The sequence below is a fragment of the Tiliqua scincoides genome, chromosome 3 (genome assembly GCF_035046505.1).
Source record: "Tiliqua scincoides isolate rTilSci1 chromosome 3, rTilSci1.hap2, whole genome shotgun sequence".
Classification (NCBI taxonomy): Eukaryota; Metazoa; Chordata; class Lepidosauria; order Squamata; family Scincidae; genus Tiliqua; species Tiliqua scincoides.
Window position 1 is genome coordinate 142868384 of NC_089823.1, and position 25640 is coordinate 142894023.

At 45.1% G+C, this 25640-nt stretch overlaps 1 protein-coding gene across 1 annotated transcript in view; it reads left to right on the forward strand.

Annotated features, from left to right (window-relative positions):
• The first annotated feature begins 9493 nt into the window (after positions 1-9493).
• The window catches only part of CDHR1 (cadherin related family member 1), an 87285-nt gene continuing 71138 nt past the window's right edge, over positions 9494-25640 (forward strand). The window contains exons 1-4 of the mRNA XM_066622178.1: positions 9494-9554; positions 10301-10396; positions 23573-23718; positions 25283-25333. Of these exons, the coding sequence (XP_066478275.1) occupies positions 9494-9554; positions 10301-10396; positions 23573-23718; positions 25283-25333 (354 nt within the window). The remainder of the gene's footprint in view (positions 9555-10300; positions 10397-23572; positions 23719-25282; positions 25334-25640) is intronic.

The following is a 25640-nucleotide window of genomic DNA, read 5'->3' on the forward strand; positions in this document are numbered from 1 at the left end:
TATTGCATCTGGATCCAGAGAAGGTGTTTGACTTGTTTTTGATGGTGTTGCTTTCTCTCTCTCTTGCTCTCCCTCTGATTACTTCAGTGCATGATATAGGAGTCTGCCCTTGAAGGCAGTTCAGAAACTACAGTTATTAAAAATAGAGCAGTTAGGTTTCTAACTGAACCCAGACGTACAGGGCACATCTCACCAGAATGAAGATAGCTACAGTTGAGAGGTTCTAGGTGTTGTTGAGAAGAATTCTAGGTGTTGAGAAGGATACATACTCTGATGGGGGGGGGGGATTTAACTGCAGTAAGAATGTCCATCCAGATGGGGGGGGTTGATGTTAGTATTTGCCCTAGTGGTAAGCTGCTATTGTCACTAATAAAAAAAATAAATAGTCCTCATGGGTAGGGAATAGGTATGCAGTGCAATCCTAATCCCCAGGTTAGGCCAGCACAAGTCACTTGCCATAAGGCACATTTGCGCTGACTTGAGTCAGGGAGGCCAGTACTAGAAGTTGTGCTGGCCTCTCCATGCTGGATGTAGGCCCGGTGGGGTAAGTTTGCATCAGCTGAGCTCAGCCAAAGCAGGGGGTTAGGGGGTGTGTGGGGAGGGCGGTGAGAGGCATTTTGGGGTGGGAGGATGGTGGGCAGTGGGTGGGGAATAGGAGGTGGGGCCAGGATCCAGCGGCTAAGCCAGATCCTGACCCTGTTTAGAGCAGCCTATTGCTGCTTTGCTCTACTTGGATTTGTGCCCCCTCCTGAGGTGGCTCAAATTTGAGTAGACCGATTGGAGTCAGTGCAGCGCAACACGGGGTAAGGGGAAAGTTTTCTCCTTGCCTTGGGCTGCGCTGATTCTGGCCCCAAACAGGTGCTGCATGCAGGGCAGTCCCGCTGGGCTTCCTGCTCCAGCACAAGTCAGGATTGCGCCCTTAGTCACTCCCCATCAAGAGTGTCCCCAAGTGTACTTTTAATTTTCTCTGATAAAAATGAATGGCTGCCATTCATTCCTATAGAAAAAATTAAAAGCAATCAAACCACAATAGAACATGCCGCAGAAATGGATCAAAGAAAGCATCGGCCCTGTATCACTCCCAGAACAACTGCATAAACAAATGGGCTTGCCAGTAGCACAATGAATGGCACAGCAGTGGTTGCGCAATTTGCTTTAAAGAGACATTTCCCAACCCTGCAGAACTTGATAAGTTTGTCGTGGAAAGCAGCTCAAACTCATAAAATTGCAATAAATACATTTTTATGAGCACTAAGTACATAGAGTCAAAAGGGCAAGGGCTGGAACCATGTGGGAAAAGGAAATGTTTCTGAGTGCAAAACTCACATCCAAACACGCACTAAATATTTAAGCATTTAACAGCACCTGCCTCCACATTTTCAGTGCAGTGGTGGACGTTCTTGCAATTCCAACATTGAGTACTGGGATTCCATTGCACCCTCCAGAGTTGTATTCAGCACCAGCCTGTACAAGGCTATGCTCTGCAGCTCATGTCATACCTGTTGCCATTGGATTGTTAGCATCCTCTTGACTTCCATATTAATTTCATTTTTTATCCTACCTTTCTTCAAGTCATGCAGGGCAGCGTTCATTATGTCCTTTCATTTTATCCTCACAACCACCCTGTAAGGTGAGTTAAACAGAAAGACTGTTACTGGCTCAAGGTCATCCGCTTACACTTCATGGTTGAACAGGGATTTGAATCCTGATCTTCCAAATCCAAATTGAACCAGGAAGGGTGTGGGTTTTGAAAAGTCTGGGCAAGACCAAGGGCCCACCTGCTGGGCAGACCCTTAGTACTGGTGGCTGGTAGTGCCTTTAGGGAATGGGCTGAGGTGAAATGGGAAGGCCCATTTACAATCTAGTGCCAGCAGTGTCTGGCACGTGGACAGCCCAATCCTGAGCTGCCTGGTGCACGGGGCTGCAGCAGCGCCAAAAATGTCTGCTGCGGCATCCTAAACACTCAGTCAATGCTAGCACCAGTGTTCCCCTAGTGCCGAGGGCCGCAACAGCTCTCATACTGGCTTTTGAGATACTTGTGAGACTTACAGCACAATCCTACGCATGTCTACTGAGAAGCAAGGCCCATTGTAGGAGGCTTACTCCCAGGAAAGTGTGTTTTGGATTGCAGCCTTAGCTCAACTGCTTCTAAAAGAGCCTACTGGATGCATTACTTACCAATTTATTTTTGGCAATGGTCTCCAATGCATTAATCCATTTCCCTTGCCCTCTCATTGGACAGCTGCTTGTATAATGCTTTTTTTTTTAATGGCTGACAGAGTGAGTAAATGAGGCTGGCACTGACCCCTTTTTTGCTCCATTTACTCAGCCATAGGTGGACATCCATCATCCATCAGCAGAGCCCAGAGGCACAGCAATTTGGTCTTCGCCAGAGCATGGAGACCAAGTCACACGCTTCTGAGCCCCAGGTGTCATAGCCCAGGAGCCAAGAGGATTGCTGGACATTGGGCATTGTAGGCATTTGCTTACCTTTTACAGGATGACAGATGAGCATCTAAAGGCAAAATGAAAGATGAAAAGCAAACAAAAAGCCCCACAGGAAACCACCTAGAGATCACCACGTGTCTATGACATCTACCTTTCTGCTCCCAGCCTTTTCTTTCATTTAACATTGAATCACAAGTTATTATTACTCCCCCCCCCCCATTTTTTAAAATGAAAAGCAGCTGCTGGAGACTGCAAACAGGAGCAAAAATAGGCTGGTGCCAAGGGAGTGCTTCATCCAGTGGTTCCCAAACGGTGAGCTGTGCCTCCCCAGGGGGCAAATGCCCCAGGGCACCATGCTTTTGCTGCCCATGGGGACACCCCCCTGCTGCTGCCACATAGCTACTTCCCCTCCAGCTCCCTTCTGAGGGCCATGGCAGCTTTGCGCAAGCGTCCCCTGATCCTCCAAAAGCCTTCTGAAGCTCCTGGAGGGCCATCAATACTTCTGGTTTTCTGACAAAAAATGGAAGTAGTGTTCAAAGGCCCTCTGGAGACCTCAGAAGGCTTTTGGAGGGCCAGGGGATTCGTGTGAGATTCAGGAGGCTCTGGTAAGTGGGGGGTGGGAATCTCATGAAGGGTGCCGTTCTGTGGTCTTGGCCCCAGGTGAGGCATGGACCGGGATTGTGATTGAGGGAGAGGGGAAAAGAGTGAGAGCATACTAGGTGCAATACATTGGCCACGTACTTCAAGAACCAAGACCATGCCAGTAGGTGCCCCCTGCCTTCAGAGGTGGTGTGGGCGGGCTCTGTCACGGAATGTCTGCTCACCCTGATCTTTACCCACCTTTTGTCAGCGAGGCTGTGTAGGTGATGTTCACTGTTTCTGCAGGATACAATTACGACTTTTCAATTGATGTATTCTTTTTTTGTGGTTTTTCCGTGTAATCTTACTTGGGTGACCTTGTGAAAAAGCAGGATGAAACTATGGAAAATGGATATAAATAATCATCTTAATGATACTTAATGGTAAGTATCCACTTACCATGGATACTTCTAGTATCAGGAGTTGTGATGTGTGGTTGTTTCTTTATATAGTGACTCTCCATGAACTGGCTTTTCCTTCCATCACATAGGTAGATACCCCATGATGTATAACGGTTTACTATGGGGAAAGTACAATACTGAGCCCTACTTCCAAATGTTGACATTGCATTCCCCAAACAGGCAGGCAGAGGGCGCCAGTACTTTAAGGGAGAATCATGGAGTCCTTAAAGCCATAAACAGGCTTTACAAATATTGTCACTGGTATATACTGTACATACACTGCTGTGGAGGAAAAATTGTGTCAATCTAAAATGGTACAAATCCCATTCTTCATAAAAAAACAAAACTGCACGACGTGGAATGCCATGAAAACTTCATGTGATAATGCTTTTAAATTATCAAAATTTCTACCTGAATTATCAACTAACCGTGACTTGAGTGTATCATTTAGACCAGGTCTATGTAAGTAGAAAAAAATATACAGTAGATAAGTATTAAAGGATTGTTTGTCACATAATAATAACTAATACCATGAAATATTATTAAAATGAAATTACTATTATTATTATTAAATTCCTCTAGACCTGCTAAAGAATTATTATTATTATTATTATTATTATTATTATTATTATTATTATTATCAACAACAACAACAACAACAACAACAACAACAGCAACTTTATTTCTACCCCGCCTTTCTCCCCAGAAGGACTCAAGGCAGCTTACAACAAGGTTAAAACAAATTGAAAACATAATTTAAAAACAGATACCTCTTGAAAGCAGCATTTGTTTTGCACATTTAGGGGTAATTCAGATGAGTCACCCCCCCCCCTTACTCCATGTAAGCAATTACAGGACAGTGCATGTTGGGGGAGTCACAAATGCTTACCCTCCTAACACATACAATTAGACTGGGTCAATGGAGTATTGACTGAACCAAGCCAATATAGTTTGAACGAACCCATGGTTCCCTCTATGTAATATGAAATTGTGGTTTGCTCTAGAGCAGGGGTACCCAAACCCCGGCCCTGGGGCCACATGCGGCCCTCAAGGCTTCTCAATGCGGCTCTCAGGGAGCCCCCAGTCTTCAGTGAGCCTCTGGCCCTCCGGAGATTTGTTGGAGCCCGCACTGGCCCAATGCAACTGCTCTCAGCGAGAGGGCAACGGTTTGACCTCTCGCGTGAGCTGGGGGATGAGGGCTCCCTCCACTGCTTGTTGTTTCATGCCTGTGATGCGGTAGCGGCAGCAAAGGAAAGGCCGGTCTTGCTTTGTGCAAGGCCTTTTATAGGCCTTGAGCTATTGCAAGACCTTCATTCATTCATATAAGTTCATCTTTAATATATTCATTTATGTAAACTTATGCAAATTTATTCAAATCTTAATGTAAATTAATTCTTATTTTTCCCTGGCCCCCAACACAGTGTCAGAGAGATGATGTGGCCCTCCTGCCAAAAACTTTGGACACCCCTGCTCTAGAGATAAAGCAGAAGAGCTACATTTCCTTCTCTAACGAATGAAAGGGGAGGCGGGGTCATGTGGGTTCATGGCCCCCCAAAGCTCATTTTTATACTACTAAATCATAGATGAGTTTGAAATGGCTACCCAAGAGTGAAAGCAGACCAAAACCATCCTGCCTAAAATGGAACTTCTGTCTCTAAGAGTCCTACCATATGAATGTTTGCTCAGAAGTAAGACAATCAATGGGGCTTACTCCCAGATCAGTGTAGATAGGATTGCAGCCAAAGTCTTCTTTCTCTCTGTGTAATATTAAAACTGCCATCTGTACACATTTACCTGAGTCTCACTGAACTCAGTAGTCCTTGCTTCTGAGTAGACATGCTTAGGCCTGCACTGTTAGGGCCCAATCCTATCCAACTTTCCAGTTCCGATACAGCAGGATTGCAACCCCAAGGTAAGAGAAACATTCCCTTACCTTGAAGAGGCCTCCAAGACTGCCCCCCCACCGCAGGATGCAGAGCATGCCCCATTGGCACAGCTGCATCAGCACTAGAAAGCTGGATAAGATTGGGCCCAAACTGGTTTGTTTATGGCATTTCTCTGCTCCACTGGTGACAGGGAAATGTGTGTAGGTAGATCTTACTATTACAGAGGCAATAGATTACCTTTGAGGGCAGTAGCTACATTTAGTTCTGCCCTGAAAAATTCTTTGTTCTGAAAAGTGCAGAACCATATACATGGGTGAAAATCATGGATGTTTACAAGTGATTTTGACCCTAGTTTGAAATCCGTGCATAATGTTAGATCATTTTACATCCCTTAGGAGGAAAAGTATGCTGCATTTCCAGGTTATGATCAGATAAAGAATGTCACAAAGCCTGGGCATAATGGATTTGGTTTCCTTAGCAATCTGCAATATTGACTATGGGTACTTTCTGTTTGTCAGGTTCAGTCTGAGCCAACCTGAATTTTGTGGCAAATATTTATTCTGCAATTACGGCTAGCAGGCTCACGAGAAAGTATACTTTATTGAAGACATTTTACTGATCATAGTTATATTGGGAGTTAATTGGAATAAGATGGCTCAGGTTGTTATCTTATATGGCTTTCTTCTTTGCTTTTCTTATAGTCACATAACTGAGAATAATCAACTGATTTTATCACTAGATAGCACTCATCTTTACATTCCCTTTTTAAAATCCCATCTAACCAAACAGGAGAAATGCAAAGACCATGAAAATGAGCCGTAGCTGCTGACAGTAAAAGTATAACATCTCAATCCAGAGCTGCCCAGCATGCAGGGCTGCCACAGTGCCAAAATGGCTGCCACGGCATCCTGAGCACACCGGGCAGCTGGAGGCAGCTCCTCAGGAGAAGGGGACATTCGTCCCCGCAGTGGGGCTACTCTACTCTGCGTTGGCTGTTTGGCCGGTGCATAGTAAGGATGCCTCATGTCGGGCTGTGAGGACAGACATGGGGCTCTGGATTCGGCTGACTCCTTCCCACCCTGCTCCCCCCTCCTGCCATGTCTTCCCCCGCCCTCCACCCACCCTGGAACACCTCCTCCCCACCTCTACCCTGCACGGAATTACCTCTCTGCTGCCGGGCAGTGGACTGCTGGCCTCCAACCGGTGTGCACTGCTCTGGATTGGGCCCTAAGGCTGCAATCCTATACATGTTGGCAACCTTAAGTCTCGAAAGACTATGGTATCGCGCTCTGAAAGGTGGTTCTGGAACAGCGTCTAGTGTGGCTGAAAAGGCCAATCCGGGAGTGACAATCCCTTCCACACTGGGAGCAAGTGCAGTCTGTCCCTGGTCTGTCTCCCTGGCTATGGGCCTTCCTTCTTTGCCTCTTTGCCTCAGACTGTTGGCAAAGTGTCTCTTCAAACTGGGAAAGGCCATGCTGCACAGCCTGCCTCCAAGCGGGCCGCTCAGAGGCCAGGGTTTCCCACCTGTTGAGGTCCACTCCTAAGGCCTTCAGATCCCTCTTGCAGATGTTCTTGTATCGCAGCTGTGGTCTACCTGTAGGGCGCTTTCCTTGCACGAGTTCTCCATAGAGGAGATCCTTTGGGATCCAGCCATCATCCATTCTCACAACATGACTGAGCCAACGCAGGCGTCTCTGTTTCAGCAGTGCATAAATGCTAGGGATTCCAGCACGTTCCAGGACTGTGTTGTTTGGAACTTTGTCCTGCCAGGTGATGCCGAGAATGCATTGGAGGCAGCGCATGTGGAAAGCGTTCAGTTTCCTCTCCTGTTGTGAGCGAAGAGTCCATGACTCGCTGCAGTACAGAAGTGTACTCAGGACGCAAGCTCTGTAGACCTGGATCTTGGTATGTTCCGTCAGCTTCTTGTTGGACTCTTGTTGGACCAGACTCTCAATCCTATACACAGGTACCTGGAAATAAGTCCCTCTGAACTCATTGGGGCTCGCTTCTGAGTAGACACATGTAGAAGTATGACTGTGTAGAAGACATGTAGGGGACATTTGCAGTGGGCATGGAATTCCATTAGAAAAACCCCATATTCTGCAAAATAAAAACCCATCCATTGCATTGGTTTCTGCATGTGTAATATTCCTTAATTTTTATATTTTATATTGGATGTACAAAGATGGGGAATGCTGGATTGGGGTTATGATGCCTAGATGGGAGAGGCTTGCAGTTTAATGACCACAAAGAAGTCTTGGATGCTTGTGTTTTTATCTTTTTCCATTCCATTATTATACGATCATAATGAAAACAGTGACTGGACTTGATTTTTGTATCTTTTCATAAAGCCCAAATGAAGATACGTATCAGTAGCGAATCAGAACAGTGTTCTTCTATTAGAAACAAACAGAAGAATGTAAGGATGTCCTTGATGTCCATTCAGACAAGGATTTTGTTTCCAATAACAACCAGAGCTTGCAAAGAAGGTCATGAAGATCATGGTCATCTCTTTCGTCATTATTTCATTCCATCATTTGGTATGTAGAAGTACACTGGTTCTGAACATGGAGGATTCACTGAATCACCATAACTCACAGGCATTGATATCCCTCCACAAAACAGAGTGATAGGTGTGGCAAATAGAGCAAAATGGAGCTGATTTATGGAACACCAGGCAATCTTTAATAGGCAACTTGAGTGACTGAAATTCATCTCAGACTTGGGAGAGACAGTAGCACCTGACTGAAATGTCACTGAAAAGGATGAGAGGTGTGAGAGAATGCTTTCTCTGTTCAGTAATATTTCCTAACCCTAGTGCCAACTCTGATAGTAGTTCTAGTGATAGGGCTACTAGACTCTGTGTCCTGGACTAGACGTTCTATAGAGCAAAAACGTCTAGTTCTTGCTCTGCTCCAACCCTGGGGAAGAGCAAAACAAAAACAGATTCTGTCATTCCTATCTATAAACAGTCTAAATATATAGGTAAGAATAGTGCTTTATCATGAATTTCATTAAATTCATGTAACAATGCAAACACATGCAAATAATGTTGGGTTTTCTTAGGAAAAATGAACTCTATATCAAACCAAATTTGGAGGGCGACTGTCCAATCGGGGCTGCAATCCCCCTGAATTCAGTTCATCTGCATAGGCAGGATAGGGTATATTCAGTAACTTATGGAGCATCTTTTTTTCAAATTGCAGGTACAAATTCTAACATGCAGTCAGTATAGTTTTATCCCCAATTTAGTGGATTTTGATATTTTTAACTAGCACTTCAAAAAGACTTGAATATATATATATATATATATATATATATATATATATATATATATATATATATAGACTGAAGCATCAGGTCTATGAAACAAAAAATGAACAGAGAAATAAAAGCCTGTTTACCTGAGGAAGGGGTTTGAAAATTATCTTTGTTAGTGATAAAATTGTGATTTTTAAACAGAACACTAAAATCATAATAAAAAAGTCACTCTAGAAAATATAAGAAAAACAGCCCTCTGGGTGAAAAGTTGACTGGCTTCTTTTCATTCCATTTACGTCTATGTTTCATACTCTGATTTTTAAACCTTTGGTAATAATGTTGCTGCTTAGTCAGTACATTTCCATTTAGTTATTACCTCTCCTTTTGAGAATTTGTTTCAGAATTGTTTCCTAGAAGACAAAACTCAAAATAGTCATTCCCTCCCATTTTCATTTCTCAAAAAAAGGAGGGGGATAAATTAAAAAAAAAAATGCAAAAGTGGTGTTTCAAGTCCCACTTTTACCTTATCTTTTCTGAATCTGGACAAAATATTCCATTAGACGACGTCAGTGCAACACAAATAACAACCACAGCAGAGAATGATGCTGGTTCCTCCAAACTCTGCCTCAGAAATGAGTCCCACAGCTCCCTGCAAAGTAATTGGTCTAATTAGGTGGAAGGAAGGAGCGCCTTTAAATTCCTCAGAAATTAAGACGTGTCATCCACTTAACATCTTAACATCTGTTCCTGCTTCATGCGCAGCTCCCTGCTACACAGGTCTGAAGGACACTCATTGCCGGGACAGTGGGGCCAATTTGCCCCCCACGCTACAGAGAAACGAACCCTCTCTTTGGTGGGATGAAGCAAGTATGGCACCTCCCCCCATCTTTATTCCTTAACTTGGTGCATGTTTGCCTGGGTGAGTACAGCAACCTCTTGGTTACTAAAGAAAGGTCTAAGCTTTGTAGTAATCCTTGATAATGTGGCCTTGCAACTGTTGCCTGATAACTGAGTAAATATTCCTTGCTTTATTTCCCCCTCCTCCTTTTCCCTCTGCCTGCTGCTCATATATTTGCAGCTTCAAATGGGCTTTTTGGCTTCTTGATCTGTGATTAGAATGGTAACTAACGGTGTGTTTATTTTTATTTTCTCTTAACTTTGCTGTTCTCTTGCAGCAAGTAAGTAATTATTTCATTACGGCTTCTTGCTAGGCGTCTGTGAAACTGAAGATGTTTAGAACATTGGCTAGATAACTTAGCCACTGCCAGCAGGTTGAAGATGTTCACCAAAACAGGTGGCTTAGTGTGTTAGTGAGTGTTTGTGAAGGTTAATTCTACAAGCAGGATACTTCAGAGAGAGCAGCAGGGGTCTAATTCCCCCCCCCCCCATTTCGCTCTTTCTCTTTCTCTCTCTGTGCAGATATATAATCTATTACCTAATTCATAGCTATGCATATTGGATCCCTTTAAGTTGCCCACACACACTTTCTAAAAGGTAGATGAGATCCATTAGCGTAATTGGATACGTTATGAACTCAGATCATTCCTATGGGATTGGATCTTTGTTATGTACACAGAGGCAAGGTAGACAGTTCATAGGCAATTTGTCTGGTGGGTATTTACAGAATGATTTTCTTCCGGGTCCTGTTTTCTTTCTGACTTGCAGTTCAGGCAAATTACGCTCCCTACTTCTTTGACAATGGAGCAAGCAGCACCAATGGGAACATGGCGCTCCTCAGTCTTTCTGAAGATACAGCTGTGGGTCAGTATGACAATGTTATCCATCAGTTTGAAAACATGCTGAGATGTGTTTGCAATTGTTAAAAATGAAAAGGAAGCCACTTCTTGTAATATCTTCTCGGGCATAACTTTGATGCAGTAATTTATCAACTACATTAATTAAATGGTGCATGTGTGTATCACAGCCCAGCTTCAGTTGTGCAAACTAGTGGCATACTCAGCCAGTTCAGTAGCGCCTGGATGGATGAGAACTGTGATGCTAGGGTTGGTAAAACATTCCGATGTATGTTTGCATCTACATTGACAGTGCATGCAGAAGCCTGATTCTGGAAGTCCATTGTTGAAATGGTTCATCTAGCTAGCTATGTAGCTATCCATACATATGAGGGCTGATGGGCACAGGGACCAAGAGAGTTGACAGCCCCATCCAAGTACATCCTCCACCCGTGGAATGTGCATTATGCCAGCAGAGCTGGCAGGATTCAAGTAGAAGTGCCTGGATTCTGTCAGAAGTTGCATGACATTGCATGATCCAGTGCTGCAGGCCAGAGTAGCGAGGCCACCAGCAAAACTGCTGGTGGCTGTGGATGTGGGCTGGTAGCCAAGCCACCATCTCCTGGTGTAAGGTCAGGCGGTGGTGGGCAGAATGAGGTGGGAAGGGGGAGGGAGTTTCTGGGCAGGGAGGGGGGCAGAGAGGAAAGTGGAAAGAGGTGAGGTTTGACACTACAAGCATATGAATGAATCCTATCCCTCCTCCTTTCCGTTGCTGTTTCCTATCTCGGTCGTGTGCTTCTAACTTGGGACAGAGGCAGCACTTGAAGGAGAGCACCCTTAGATGACCTAAGAGGGCAGGCCAGAATGTATTGGAGAAAGCGGTCGCCTTTGGCTCAGATAACCGGGACCCAAACCATGAAGGGCTTTAGAGGCCGATTCCAGCACCTTGAACTGGGCCTGGAAACGAATAGGCAGCCAGTGCAGTCACTGGAGCAGCAGTCCAACTGAGTCAAACCACCTGGCTCCAGTAACCACCCAGTAGTAGCAGTAACCACTGCTGCATTCTGTACTAATTGCAGCTTTCAAACCATCTTCAAGGGCAGTTTTGCATGCTTGTGTGGAAGGCAGCTGGCAGCAGGTTGGGGCAGCAGCGGGTGGTGGATCACCTTGGGCCATCCCTGCACATAATATTATTATGTAAAATGCACATCCAGGGTTAACTCCAGCATTGAGGGGGCCCTCAGTAGGCCCCTCTAGGATTTGGGGTGCTTACCTTGGTAGTAGCAGTATCCTTGAGCAGTTATTGGCAACACTGCAATGTTCTTGCCCTGATATAGCATCCATGTTGCACAGGGTGGGGACACTGCATCACAACAGTCAACCCAGGTTTTGCTAGACCCTTGGGCATTTTGCCTTTGAAGGCAGAACTCCCCATAACTTTCCCCCACGGCTTCTCCCCACCCCGTGAGACTTCTCCCTATGACTTCCCCGCTCACCTTCCTGCCCACCTACTCTCTTGGGTTGGTGGTGTCAATGGCGGCAATGTTGGCAGGCAAGTGGCCAGAGGCTCCTACTACCAGCTGTGGTCCTGGGGCTTTCTGCATTGGGATGAAGCTGATTGCCTGGGAGGCTGGAGCAGAAGAACAACTCATATGAATTCCCTTCCCTCCACCAATCAAATTGCCCTGCAGGGACCCAGTGTTCTGTGGGCAGTTCCTCCATCCCCACCCATCCCAACCAATTGGGTTGGTTGTAGGCCAATCTCAGTAACTGTGTATTATCTAAGCCCTCTTACCACACATGACTGCTTACTTTCCATAATCCTCTTGTGTGCTAAAACAACTCCCCTCATGGACATGGTACCCAGATATGGTCAGTTTAAACTACATATATCCTTCAAGCTTCCTTCTCCATTGGACGGCAGTGGCGTAGTGGTAAATTTTGAAGGGCAGCAGCTATTAGGACATCCCTGTAGCCATATTTCCATAGCCTCAATGTACTAAAACCAAAAATTAAGCCCAAACTCAAATCAAATAATATTTTTAACTCTAAACCTACCTGCATTAGGAAGAGTGGGAAGAGAAACCTAACGGGTTTTTTTTTAAGAATGGAAAATCTGTTCCACAGAGTTCCTGAACGGGGCTGGCTTTGGGGGAGATTGTTGCCCCAGATCATGTGCTAACCAGGGGTGAGAGAGAAGGAACTGATGGAGGGTTGAAGAAATCTTGCACAGCTTCTCCCTGCCATGCAAGGAGTTGGGGACAGAATGGAAAGTGCAATATCCAGTTTGTGATTTTTCTCTATTTGTGCCTGCACCAGCTAATCAACTTCTCACATTTTCTCTTTGCACCTTTCTTCCATCTCACTTCTGTTTCACCTGCCCTCCTTATCTTGCACCAGGGCTGCTGAAAAGTGCCACCTCTCCTCTCTTGTCTTTATGAGCAACCGTGAGCAGCGGCAAACGCTGCCCTGAGTCAAGATCTGGAGGATTTGTATAATAATAATAATAATAATAATAATAATAATAATAATAATAATAATAATAATACAGGTATTTATATACCGCCTTTCTTGGTCGTCAGATTTCTCCTCAGACTTTAATTCAAGGCGGTTTACATAGGCAGGCTGTTTAAATCCCTGTAGGGATTTTTACAATTAAAGAAAGGTTCTATCTTTCAAGAATCACACAACATTTCAGATGGAACTTTTGCGGTCTGTATCACTTTCTGGCTTCCTCCCACACAAGCTGACAAGCAGCTCCTTCCAAAGAGCAGGTGGAATAACTCGGCTCAGCTTGTCAGCTGCTTCAAGGTCTCGCCGTTCACGGTGCCGGTGGCCTCAAACTGGCGACCTTCAGATGTTATCTTCAGGCAAATGGAGGCTCAACCCTCTAGACCAGACCTCCTGCCCTTTGAAGCCCTTCCTGTGCAGTGGCTGCCTCTTCCTTCAACCCCTAATATCTCCTTGTTGTCCTCTACTTTTATATGAAACCCTTGTAATGAAAGAAAGCATTTCTTAAAACATGGGAGGAAAGTTTCAACCCATCTCACAACTTGGTGTGCTCTAGCACACTCTTTGGGAATTCACTGCTTGATCTTCTCTAGCATAAGACAGTGTATAAACCCCACTTGTTTTACATGAGGTGATGAGGTGATACTCACACATTCCTGGAGAGACTGCACTAGAATCTCACATACATGAAAGTTGGTTCTAATCAGGGCTGGCCCATCCATGAGGCCAACTGAAGCAATTGGGGGGAGATATCAAGACTTTAATGCAGACTACCAGACGGTTAATAAGTAGGGATGTCTGCATTTTCTCTATTGGACATTAATAGCTGTATGATGTAAGGGCTGTTGTAGTGTGTAGAGGCTAACAGGTTGAGCTATATGTGAGGAAGTGTTCAGATCTTGCTACTGATCTACAATGAACATACTTGGTGACTGTAGGTCAAACTCAATGTGATCTAGAACAGGGCTCTCCAAACCCTGGCCTGGGAGCCATATGCAGCCTGCAGCAAGCCTCTATTTTGCCTTTGGCCAGGCTTTTGTCCCCTTAAAGCCTCTGGCCCATTCCACCGAACATGAGCAGAGCTGTGCTCTGGTTGTGTCTGGAGGATGCTCTGAAGGCCAGAGAGGTTGAATGAAAAAACCATTCATTCTTTATTTACTCATCTAATTTCCATCTCTAATTTATTTATTTTAAATTTTTTTTCTGGCCCTCAACACCATGCCAGATATTTGATGCAGCCCTCTGGCCAAAAGGTTTGGAGACCCCTGATCTAGAAGATCAATAAACTGATTGTCTCATGTTGTTGTGGCTTTTAATGTTCATAGCAGATGCGAGTTGAAGGGTCAATTCAGATCAGAACCAGGGTGATGGAAGAGGGGGGCTGTCTCCTGCATGTGCCATTTTTCTGATCCAATCCCCTCCCCTCAGGTGATATGTATCCCTGGTTACATGATTAGTTGACCTTTGAACAAATCACTCTCTCTGCCTCTTGCTCTCAGGCCTTCATTTGCAATCTGGAGATAATGTGGCCTGGTCAATCTGTCTCTAGCGTCCTTCTAATAGGATTGAATATGGTTGTCAGTTTATTAAAAACAATGACTATGATACAATAGGAGTTGGGGGGAATGGGTGCAACACCTAGCAGTTAGCAATGACCATTTCTCCTTCACTCTCTCTCACTGTTCCCACAGGTCAAACTGGGGGAAAAAATAGCTTTCTTTGTCATCAACCAAGACTGGGGAAGCCCAGACAGGAAAAGCCTTCCTTAGGAAGGCAATTGGATGAGTTAGGATCAGCTGGGCACCCCATCCCATTCCTTTACCCAACTGGGTGGGCTTGGCTGCCCCAATGGTGGACACATGCCAATCTCAGCAGAAAGGTTGGCCAGAATCCTTTGAGGAAAATCCAGTCAAAGAAGTCACCCAATCAATATAGGGCTTGCCTGGGATGCCACATGATCCTTCCAGGATGGTATTGAATTCAAAAAATGGCAAGAGCTACCTCAAGAGGACATCTCAGCTGCTTTTAGGATGTTGAGTTATCACAGAAGTTGTTGGGGGGGGGGTTGCAAGTGTCTAAAAATAGGCAAAAAGATAGGAGAAAATCAGGGATTTTTTACCTACGGCCAGTTTCTCCAGCTTTTTCTTTTTTCTCAGACCAGGTTGTCAGGTAGCAAAGGTTATTCTCAGGCCATTTATGGACCACAGCTAGGCTCTGTCTCTTTACCAAGGAGCTCCACCTCAATACCAGATTCACCCCATCCAACCCCACTTTCAAGATTTGGTAGCACAATGACATTGTCAGGTTCCACCTTGTGACATTCCTATGCTCTAGTTCAAAAATGCATCTGACCTGGCAACCCTACTCATGATGGATCTCCCAGGCTTTCAGTGTCATATCCTACTATGATTGCTGATTTGTATCCCTACTGTTTTTACCTTTTTGAAATGCATTTACCCCAAAGTTTACTACTTCTGTTGAAGTTCTGATATACTGGACGTGCAGGTGGATTTATGCCAGGATTAACTTTCAATGCAGCTTTGAACCTAACCAGAAGATGTAGGAAAAGGTCCTTCTGTTTCCTGACAAAGACTGCAGTGTTTGCTTTTGTTTGCATTTGCTTGTGCCCATCGAGATAAGACTTTAGTTTAACTCACTTTATTTTTCTGCAAGAGGAGGCAGAAACACCAAGGATAGATTTTTAATTGGTGTTAACTCTGTGCTGGGAAGTGTTCCCAGGGTGTTAATGATATGGAGAGTTACTGCTGAGAAGGGTGTAAAAATTATCAGCCAGACACCAAAACTGATCTGGAAGAGAAGCCATAAAGTCCTCCAGTTTTAATGCTCTTATTAACATTCCACATTCATACAACCATTGAAGCATCATATTGAAGACTGCAGCTCAGCAGACAAAAAAACTGGAAGGATCAGTGGCTTTCTCTATTGCATGTTGCTGTCTTTCAAAAGTGCATCAACCCCAATATTTCATATCAGGGCTGGCCCATCCATGAGGTCAGCTGAAGTGTTGCTTCAGGTAGCAGATTGGTGGAGGGGAGCCATCTCTCTGCCTACTTGCCTCCAGAGGCATCACTAGGATTTGCATTGCTAGTTGCGTCTCCCATGATGGACCTCCTTCCACACCAGACCATACACAATATCACATGTACAACCTAAATGTGGTAGTGTCACTAGAGTTGGTATAACCACCATTAACTTTATTTATTTATTTTTGTTTTTTTAAATATAAAAATACAGGTCACCCAATAAATCAGTAATAAACAAACAAACAAACAAAAAAACCCCTGGCCAACTTGATGACACTCACACAACTGAATAAGAGCCCAATCCTGAGCTCGTACCACTGGTGCTCTGCCGGCGTTGTTGCAAACATGCTGTAAAGCACGTTCGCAGCTCTCAATGCCAGTCCAGCACCAGAGGTAGCTCAGCAGCAGCCAGTGCTGGTGGATCACCAAAGCTCCACCATTTGGTGGTTGCGCGGACCGCTGGACAGTGGAGGGGTGAGTGATGGCATGGGGAGAGGTGGGGAGTTGGTGTGCTGGGGGTGGGGGGAGGCAGGGGGGAGGAGGCGTGCCAAGGGAAGGAGTGGAGCGGGAGGGAGGCAGGACTGGCAGAGCTCCGCTCCACCTCATCCAGAGCCTCTGTGTTGGGCCAAGGGCTGCCGCAGAATCAAGTAGCGCCATTGCAGGGCTACTTGCATTACCCAGGGGAAGGGGATAAAAGTCCCCTTCCCCCAAGGAGCTGCCAGTGGCTGCCCTGTAGAGCTCAAGATGCCACAGCAGCCGTTTTGGCGCCACGGCAGTTTCGGCGCAACAGACAGCTCAGGATTGGGCTACCCAAATTCTAGTATTAGCTCTGATACATGGAAATGAGAGCTGATTCATACTAACACCTTATTGGTTCCCTGCTGCCTCAGCATAACTCATTGGCTCTTGGAACAAACAGTCTCATTGGTCAGTTTTGGGTTAAGGTAATTCACTTTTGGCTACATAAGGCAGAATGTTTTCCTTTTCTGGTTATTTGGCCATAATGTTTGCTAGAATACATATATTACAGTGTGGTTTGTTTCATTGCCTTCTGCATTAAATTATCCATTAAATGATATATAACATGATGGTATTATTTGAAAAAATTCTCATAGTGGTGTCACATACGCACCCTGAGTGAGTCACCTGGTACATTCTGTGCCCTCCCGCACCCCCAAGTAACACCAGTGGAAGGTGTGGCAAGCCCAGGCTGCCCTCAGCAACACCTGTGCAGGCACCTTGGTTGCTGTGTCCAACTGAGAAAACCCTATCTGCTTTGGTTCAAGTTTAGACCTCAAGTTACCTTCATGAGAAGGAAATCACAAGAGAGTAGATTTTTACTGCTCCTTAGAGGGATACCTTAAATAATGGTTTGTCATGTCAAGCATAAAGCAGGTTGTGCAGTTATGCTGCGGCCTGCCCTGCTCAGTAGACACTCCCAGGTTCCGAGCCTTCTCGGAAGGCCTCTACGCTTCCTCTTCCAACGTGTTGTGGTTGTTTTATCCTCCTCGGATGACCTGCATGCTATTAAAGCTCTCATTGCTTGCTTGGAAGCTCTGGAGAAATGCTAGGCTAAGCAGCATGGCAAGAAGGTGGCAAGCCTGTGGGTCATGCTCGTGCTGTGCGTAGGTCAAGAAAGGGATTACAAGCTCCACAAATCTTATTCAATCTTTATCTTCTATGTTTGAAGGCATGGAATTCTTTTTTCTGCCTGATGAGACGTGTGGTCAAGTCTGGCAGGCTTTCCAAATCTGGTGCTGCTTTCCCTGCTTGTACACCTCTTCAGGCTGCTGTACCAATGCGGAAACATTCCATCGGTGTATTGATCTCCTTGGACGCTACAGCTGGATTATTCTCAAAGCATTTTATGCAGCTGTTTTGGTCATCGTATTTTGATATTGGTTTTTATTTGTGTTGGTAGCTGCCCTGAATAGAATGAGGGGAAAGGTAGGATATATATATTTTTCAATAACCATCAGCCCAATCCTATCTGTGGGATACACTAACAAACCACAAAGTCTTCCAGCATATCCCGCAGGTACCTTCATGGTAACCCTTCTATCGTTCTGTGGAGAAATGCCATGGTGTAAGGCCCTCTGAGTCTTGAACCACCGCCAGCAATCTTCAGCCTGGCTGTTGGTGTCAGCTGGCAATGGGGGCAAATTGAGGGTGGAATAGGGGGATCTTGTTGGGAGCAGTGGTTGCCAAATCCTATCCCCATGGCCTGGCCCAGACACACTCCCTGCCGCTCTTCAGATCTATGCCAGCAAAAGGAGTCCATAAGGGACTGGGCAGACACCAGAGAGGCAATTTTTTTCTTTACTTGCCAATCCTGGTCTGCCAGGTTCTCTGCTGCAGTGCAGACTTTGAGTGGCTTCCAAACTCTGGGTCTTAGAACACCTCCAGATGCAACCAGAGAACATCGCTGATTCTGTCTGGAGGTCTTATTGGAATGGACCTGCGGATTCATGGGTTTTGGGATCTGCAGCGGCTGTTGGAACAGATCCCCCACGGATACCGAGATCCAACTGCATAACTAATGATTAATGAAACAGAAAGTGTTAATGTCTCAAGTCTGAGCGCTGTTAAATTGAGGGTTCACAGTATCATAGTGATTGGTGCTGAAAAGCAACTTGGACAATGACAGAGATACAATTTTTGGGGTTTTATTATGGATTATGAGATGGCCACTCTGCCCAAAGGTCTTTCCACACTTCTGACGCTTATAGGGTTTCTTCCCTGTGTGGGTTCTCTGGTGGATCTTAAGTTTACTACAGTGACTTAAGGTCTTTCCACAATCACGGCACATAAACGGTCGCTCCCCTTTGTGGGCTCTCTGCTGTGAAGAACAAGACTGTTGCCTTTTCCTTCTAATTGGGTTCCACATAGATGCTATTTAAGTAAGAAAAAAAAATACAATAAGAAACCAAAAGAAGACACTGCAGCTAGTTGGGGAAATCATAAAAAGTGTTTCTTTGCTGACCAGAACTAGGGACTGTGGATTACATCTGGCTTCCAGGAACAAACTGGGCCCAAAACTACACCCCAGCTGTGCACAGTTTCTTTCAGATGGAGGCCAACCCCATCAACTAAAGCATGAACTTCTCTTCCTAGCTGGGCTCTCCTCCAGAATGTCTCAATTAAAATTTTTAACACCATCCCCCAGGGGCCAGAAACCCCCTAGATGCCCAAACCACTCGGAGGCATCCGAGAGGTGGTCTGAGGCATGGGGAGATTAAACAGGAAGTGCCTTATTAAGGCCTCTGACAGGCTTTCTGAAGCATTTCAAGGCTCGGAGAGACCGCACATGACCTCTGTGGGCCTCAGAAGGCTTCCAAAAGACACCCCCTGACAGCCACCACCAGCATGGCACCCAGTGAAACTGACCTCCTCGGCCCCCCTTAGCTATGCCACTGCCTACAATTAACATTTCATTAACTAAGGGGAAATTTTTATATGACCTACCCCTACCTCTAATCCAAAAGTGGACCAAAATGATGATAATCTGTGCTTGATTGCAAATTAATTCAAAGAGGCACCCAAATTATTTCTAGCTCCTACTGAATACTGGATAAGGAGTTCACTCTGACCTGGGGCAACTATCAGACACATTCTGGAGGTAACATTTAGAGGGACACATTTAGAGGTAAAGCAAAACTCACTGTCATTGGCACCTGGCTGATTTTGACAGCTGGATGCATAGCTTCAATGGACCCTGATAATGCCAGAGCATTGAGCCTGCTTTCACAAGGACAGCCTTGTCTTTGGAAGTACAGAGAGAGCTAAGCTTTTCCACTAACACAGACTAACAGCCCAATCCAGAGCCGCCTGGGGGCGCGCGGCTGCAGCAGTGCCGAAAATGGGCTGCTGCCGCATCCTGCACATCCAAGGCAACCGCCACCAGCACCAGGGAAGGTTTTTGTTCCCTTCCCCCAGGTAAGCGAGGTAGCCCCACAATGGAGCCACTCAATTCACCGCCATTCCAAAGGTGGGCGGTGAATCAAGAACCTTCGTGTAAGGCAGCGAGCCCTACACGGAGGCTTTAGATCTGGTGGAACAAAGCCCCACCGGTCCTGCCTCCCTTCCCCTGGCACGTATCCCCATCCTCTCCCCGCTTCCCCGACGTGTCTCCTCCCTGCCCTTCACCAGCCGCCTGCTTGCCCCCCTCTCCCTGGAACGCCTCCTCCCAGCCTCCCCCATGCCCCACTTACCTCTCCACTGTTTGGCAGTTCGCTCTCGCCCAGCGTTACGACCCGCATACATACCTTACGTGCTTACTGTTTGCGACAGTGCGTGCCAGCTGTGAGCCAGTGCGCTGAGCCCAGGATTGGGCTCTAAGCTTCCTATGAGACCTCGCAAGGTACCAGAGTTTGATTCAGGGGATCTAGCAATCCATCTAGAGCAGTGGTTCCAAACCATTTAGCACCACTGTTAAAAACAACACTCTATCGGCACCCACCTAGGTCTACCAGACTTTATAAAAAAGGAGATCTAGAAAGAAATAACTTTTTATTTATTTATTCATAAGTGATAATGACTAGAAAAAAAGAGCCTCAAACATTCTCTCACCTATTTACACATGCTTGCAAACTGCAGGAGCTCAGTTCCCTGCAGGGCAGTTAGCAGCTACAGTATCTCATTTTTCAATAGCTGCAGGGCTTGAGGCAATAAATAAATCTTTCCATCTCACTCTGGTGACCCACCATAAATCAGGTTGCAACCCACCGGGGGTCCTGACCCACAGTTTGGGAACCACTGTTCTAGAGTTTACAACACTATCAACCCAAGCCAATTCTCTCCCCCTCCGCACACACACTGATGCATCCGTGCCAAGGAGGCTTGCAATGCATCCTGCAGTGGGTGGGGCAGATTGGGAGGCTGGGGGAAGTAAGGGAAAATATTTTCCCTTACCTCTCCATAAGCCCCTCGACTGGCAATGCCTCATTGCTCATACCTGTGCCAGCTGGCTCAAGTCTGAGAAAAGGGGGCATTGCGGATATTGGATGGGATCGCATCCAGGGCAAGTCACCTGTGCCAGTTCCCACCCCTTCCCAGACTTCCCACCGTTCCTCCCTCTCCCCAGCCCATTTCACCCCACCCCCCGGTTTGGCCTTCCACGTCGACCTACCTTCATTGGCAAGCACTCTGTATCCCCCACCACTGCCCATGGGGCTGCTTCAGCATCACCACTAGCATTCCAGAAGTGCACAGCTCTGAAAGCTAATAGAAGGCCGTTGGCGATGGCCATAAAGCGCACCTTGCCACTGGAAGAATCAGTCATCATCTCTTGCAGATTTGCAGACTTGATGACACTCAAACAACTGAATAAGAGTTCCAGTATTAGCTCTGATACATGGAAATGAGAGCTGACTAATCCTAACACCTCATTGATTCCCTGCTGTGTCATAACACCTCACTGGCTCTCAGAAAAATCAATTGCGTTGGTCAGTTTTGTGTGAAGGAAGTCCACTTTTGGTTACATAAGGCAGTGTTTTCCATTTCCGATTATTTGGCTATAACTTTCGTTAGAATACATACATTTCAACGTGTTTTGTTTCATTGCATTTTGCATTAAATTGCTCATTGACTGATATATAACATGATGGTATTATTTGAAAATACCAAGATTTTCATAATTCTGGCCGGTCATGATGTCCACCCCCACCTAGTGTGTTTCACACCTCCTAGTGACACCACTGCTTCCCCCTCTCATTCCATTCCTTGGATTGGAAAAAGAAGAGGGAGAAAGAGAGGACAAGGAAATGTGGAGAGGAACAGAGTGCTGAGCTGGTACACTGGAGAATGGGAGAATCCCGATCGCCCAATTAAAGAGGTGATCGGAGTTTGTTTGGCCTGGCCGGGACACGAGAGTCCCTCCCCAAGGGGGAGGTGAAGGGGGTTGGGTCTGGCAGCTACAGCGGACCTTTTAAAAGGGGACGAGACCCAGCCCTCTTCCTCCTTGTGCACGTGGGCACCGTGTAATTGTTTCTCCTTTCCCCCCCAAAATGGCACTGGAACTTAGGGAAATCTATTGGTATGTCTACATGTCAAAACATGTCAGTTTCACTGTCATGGCATGTCCCACAAAGACCCACATGGCATGTCCCACCAGGACCCGCATTTTAAAAAACAACTATTGTGGCCCACTAGAGATGCGGTTCTCAAACTCACAGGGAGTTTGAGAACCACAGTAAGTCCTTGCATGGGAGGGAGGCAGGCAGAAACACGATCCCCAGGACTGTATTGCTAAGGGGGCTGCGGGGACTGGCATATACTCACCAGTCCCTGCAGCAGACTCCCTGGAGTGTGGGGAGCCCTGTGCGAGCATCTGCAAGGCTCCCCAAAGCTTAAAAAGTGAAAGCGCAGCGATTGCGCTCTACCTCCGCAAAACCAGAGTGATCACATCACTGCCTCCCCCCTGCTCCTGCCCCTTAAGGGGAAAGAGGCCAGGGTTCTCTGGCTGGGGTGTTGTGACGCCCCAGTTTGAAAAGCCCTGCACTAGACCCCCCCCAAAAAAGAAAAATAAAGAAATCTAGAAAGACATAATATTTCATGTATTAATAATACTAGTTAATAAATTTGTATTAATAATCTGGGTCCTGTGTTCCTGAGGCTGCTAGAGACCTTGCATGTAGCGTGTGCGTGTAGGCATTTGTTAGACTCTGCCTAGAAATGGAGTTCAAGGACTGTTCCCCAAACCCTTACAGTCACTCCAGGGTACCCAGAAAGCTGAAGATGTACAGTGAGGGACTTCCAGGCCATACAGAAGGCTGAAACTGTTCACGAGTGATCTATGGCATGCCAATTACTAGAAAAAAATGGGAACATGTGACATTTTAATTTACCACAAGTTAGCATTCCAGCTAACAATTTTCTTCTGCAGACTGGGCAAAGGTGCTTGCAAAGTTCTTTTTTAATGTTTCAAAAATTTTTCGCAACCCACCAAAAATTGGTTTGCGACCCGCTGGTGAGTCCCAACCCACAGTTTGGAAAACGCTGTCCTAACCCATCCACCCGCACCTGCAGTCCTAGTCTGCAGGAAAATTAAAGCATGGCAAGGCCAAATATGCTTATATTATAATTTGTAGTTTGGCCGTATTAGAATAATGTTTGTCTATGGTGTAAGTATGCCCTAGAACTCCCCTTGTTGTGTATTGTTTCTGATACATCTGGGCCTGATTCAATCTCATCGATAGGATAGAAGTCTGGATGGACTTTCTGCAGAGGAGATGTAAGAGATCCTGCTTTGCATTTTCTGCTTTGTTTTAACATACAGTCAATGTATGTTAAAAACATAAAATGTGCCTGATGTTTCCAAGGAAGGATTAAAAAGGAGAGAGTGAGAGAGAGCACAACTTGTTCATGTTTCTTTATCAGCACTTCCTGGTACCATATCCTCAGCTGGTTAGTAAACCAGCATCAGGCAAACTGGTTCCAGCAGCTGTCTTGCATGTTTCTGGAAAGCTCTGGTTTGGGTATGGATAGTGACACTTGGCGATCAGTTGAACAAAAGGCCTGTTATACAAGACAAAATTCCCTCCACCGGTTCTTGACTGACTTTTAACCATGGACCAATGATCAATAGCATTGAGAGTGCATTGTACTGTTGATCACAGAGGGCAGCAAGGCATCTATGTTTCTCTTTGCAGGCACACACGTATACACACTAAATGGAACAGACCCAGAAGGAGATCCTGTCACCTATGGCATGACCTTTGAAGCGGGATCAAGAAGTTACTTCGCGATTGATGACAAGTATGGAAATGTTACCCTGACTGAGGAGCTTGACCGAGAGGTACAGTGCAAAGAAACAGAGCACATTTTTAACCCAGAGATAAATTGAAAATGGCTTCTATGTGACGGCTGTCAATGGTCTAATTTTATGTAGGAAGAACTAGGGCCTAACCATCAGTCATAGTGGTGCTTTACCAGTGGTATATCTAGGTTTAGTGTCACCCAGTGCGGTGGGGGGTGGGCAAAGACAGGTGTGGGCAGAATGAGGGTGGGGAATGGATAAAATAGGATGGGGAGGGTGGTGACAGCCGAAAAAGTCTCCAGAGCCCAGATCTACCAGGCTTCCCAATGCAAAGCCAAGGTCTATCCACCCAGTAGACCTGGCCTCCTGGTTGGCCCAGCCAGGAAATTATTGTCACCCCCATGGTGTCATCCAGTGCAGTCCATGCTCCCTGCATCTCTCTAGTGATGCCACTGGGTTTTATTCCCTATCAGTTTAAATGGATGAAGTGAGTTTGTGACAACCTACATAAGTAAAATCTATTCTATTCTACATAAGTAGAATAAGTAAAATCTTATTTTGTAAGTAAAAATAAGTAGAATAAGTAAAATCTATTCTTCTTGTAAAATCTATTCTAGCTCTAAATAGCTCTAATTAACTAGATCATTTTTAGTAACTAGAATTACTAAATTACAAAAAAATAACTAGATTAGTAATTCTTCTTCCCTCCTTCTGTAGCATTCTTTGTGTCAATACAGTCTCTAGATTGTAAACCCTTTGAGGTACTTGCTCCATGAAAATACTACTCTATATACACAATTCTGTGTAAAAAAAACAGTGTAATTTGATAGCACTATACAAATGAATAATAACAATAATAATGTAAGTTTATTGTATAACAGGGTCTCCAAACTTTTCAGTCCCAGGGCCACATCATATATTTTTACACATTTTCTTAGGCCCAAAAAATCAGTTTTATAAAAGAATGAATGAAATTTAAGTGAATGAATAGGTTTTACTTGGGATCTTTTTTGTAATCAGTATGTTATGATTCAGCACGAAAGAGAAATCTGACAATTACAAAGAAACAAGGGCCATGTTTAAACGGAGATATGATAAATAATGACTAAAAATGTCAATCGTTAGCAAATGCTCTGCCAAAAAAAACCAGGTTGCTGTGGGCCAGATACAATCGTGTGGAGGTCTGCTTGTGACCCCTGGGTCATAGTTTGGAGACCCCTGTTCTGGTTTATTGTAAGCTGCTGAAAATGTATATTAAATAGTTGGAATATTATTTTTTACTTAACCATATTAATAGTGTAATTATAACTATAATCATACCCACAAAAAATAAGTATCCCCCCCCCCCAAAATGCATTGATCTTCATGTAGCTTACAACATATCTTCAGTATTCAAAACTTGCTTCAGAAAAAGGTGTTGTGAATAGGCTATTTCATTTCCTTCCTGGGAAAGCCTCTGACAGACATTGCTCTCTGATGCTTAAAGTATATTAAATACAAAGCAAGCAAAAGTTTCAGAAATGTTTTACTTGTATAAACACTATAAACACTATGAGATGCTTCCGCTACTCTTGCTACAAATAATCCTTGTATTAATTTTTAGAGAGAAGATGAGATTGAAGTTGTCGTCAGCATTTCAGATGGCTTAAGTACAGTAAGTCTTTCAACAGAAAAACAACTTGCTTTTCACTATGCCTCCAGGCTGCATTTTATTGCATAATGAAAACGTTCAAGTTGCAATCCTTTAGTTGCCAATCCAACGTCTTGCGTACTTATTTGCAATGGATAGATTGTGCAATATGATGAATTGCTCTCAGGTTCTTTGTACTTCTGTGTGGGCGTAAATAGGATTCTGTAAAGGCCTTCTCAAATTGAAGAACCATGGAGATGGGTCTCTCAGAGATGAAGCGCTGTGATAGCTAAATGGAAAAATTATGTTCAAAGGCATGTCCTCTGCATAC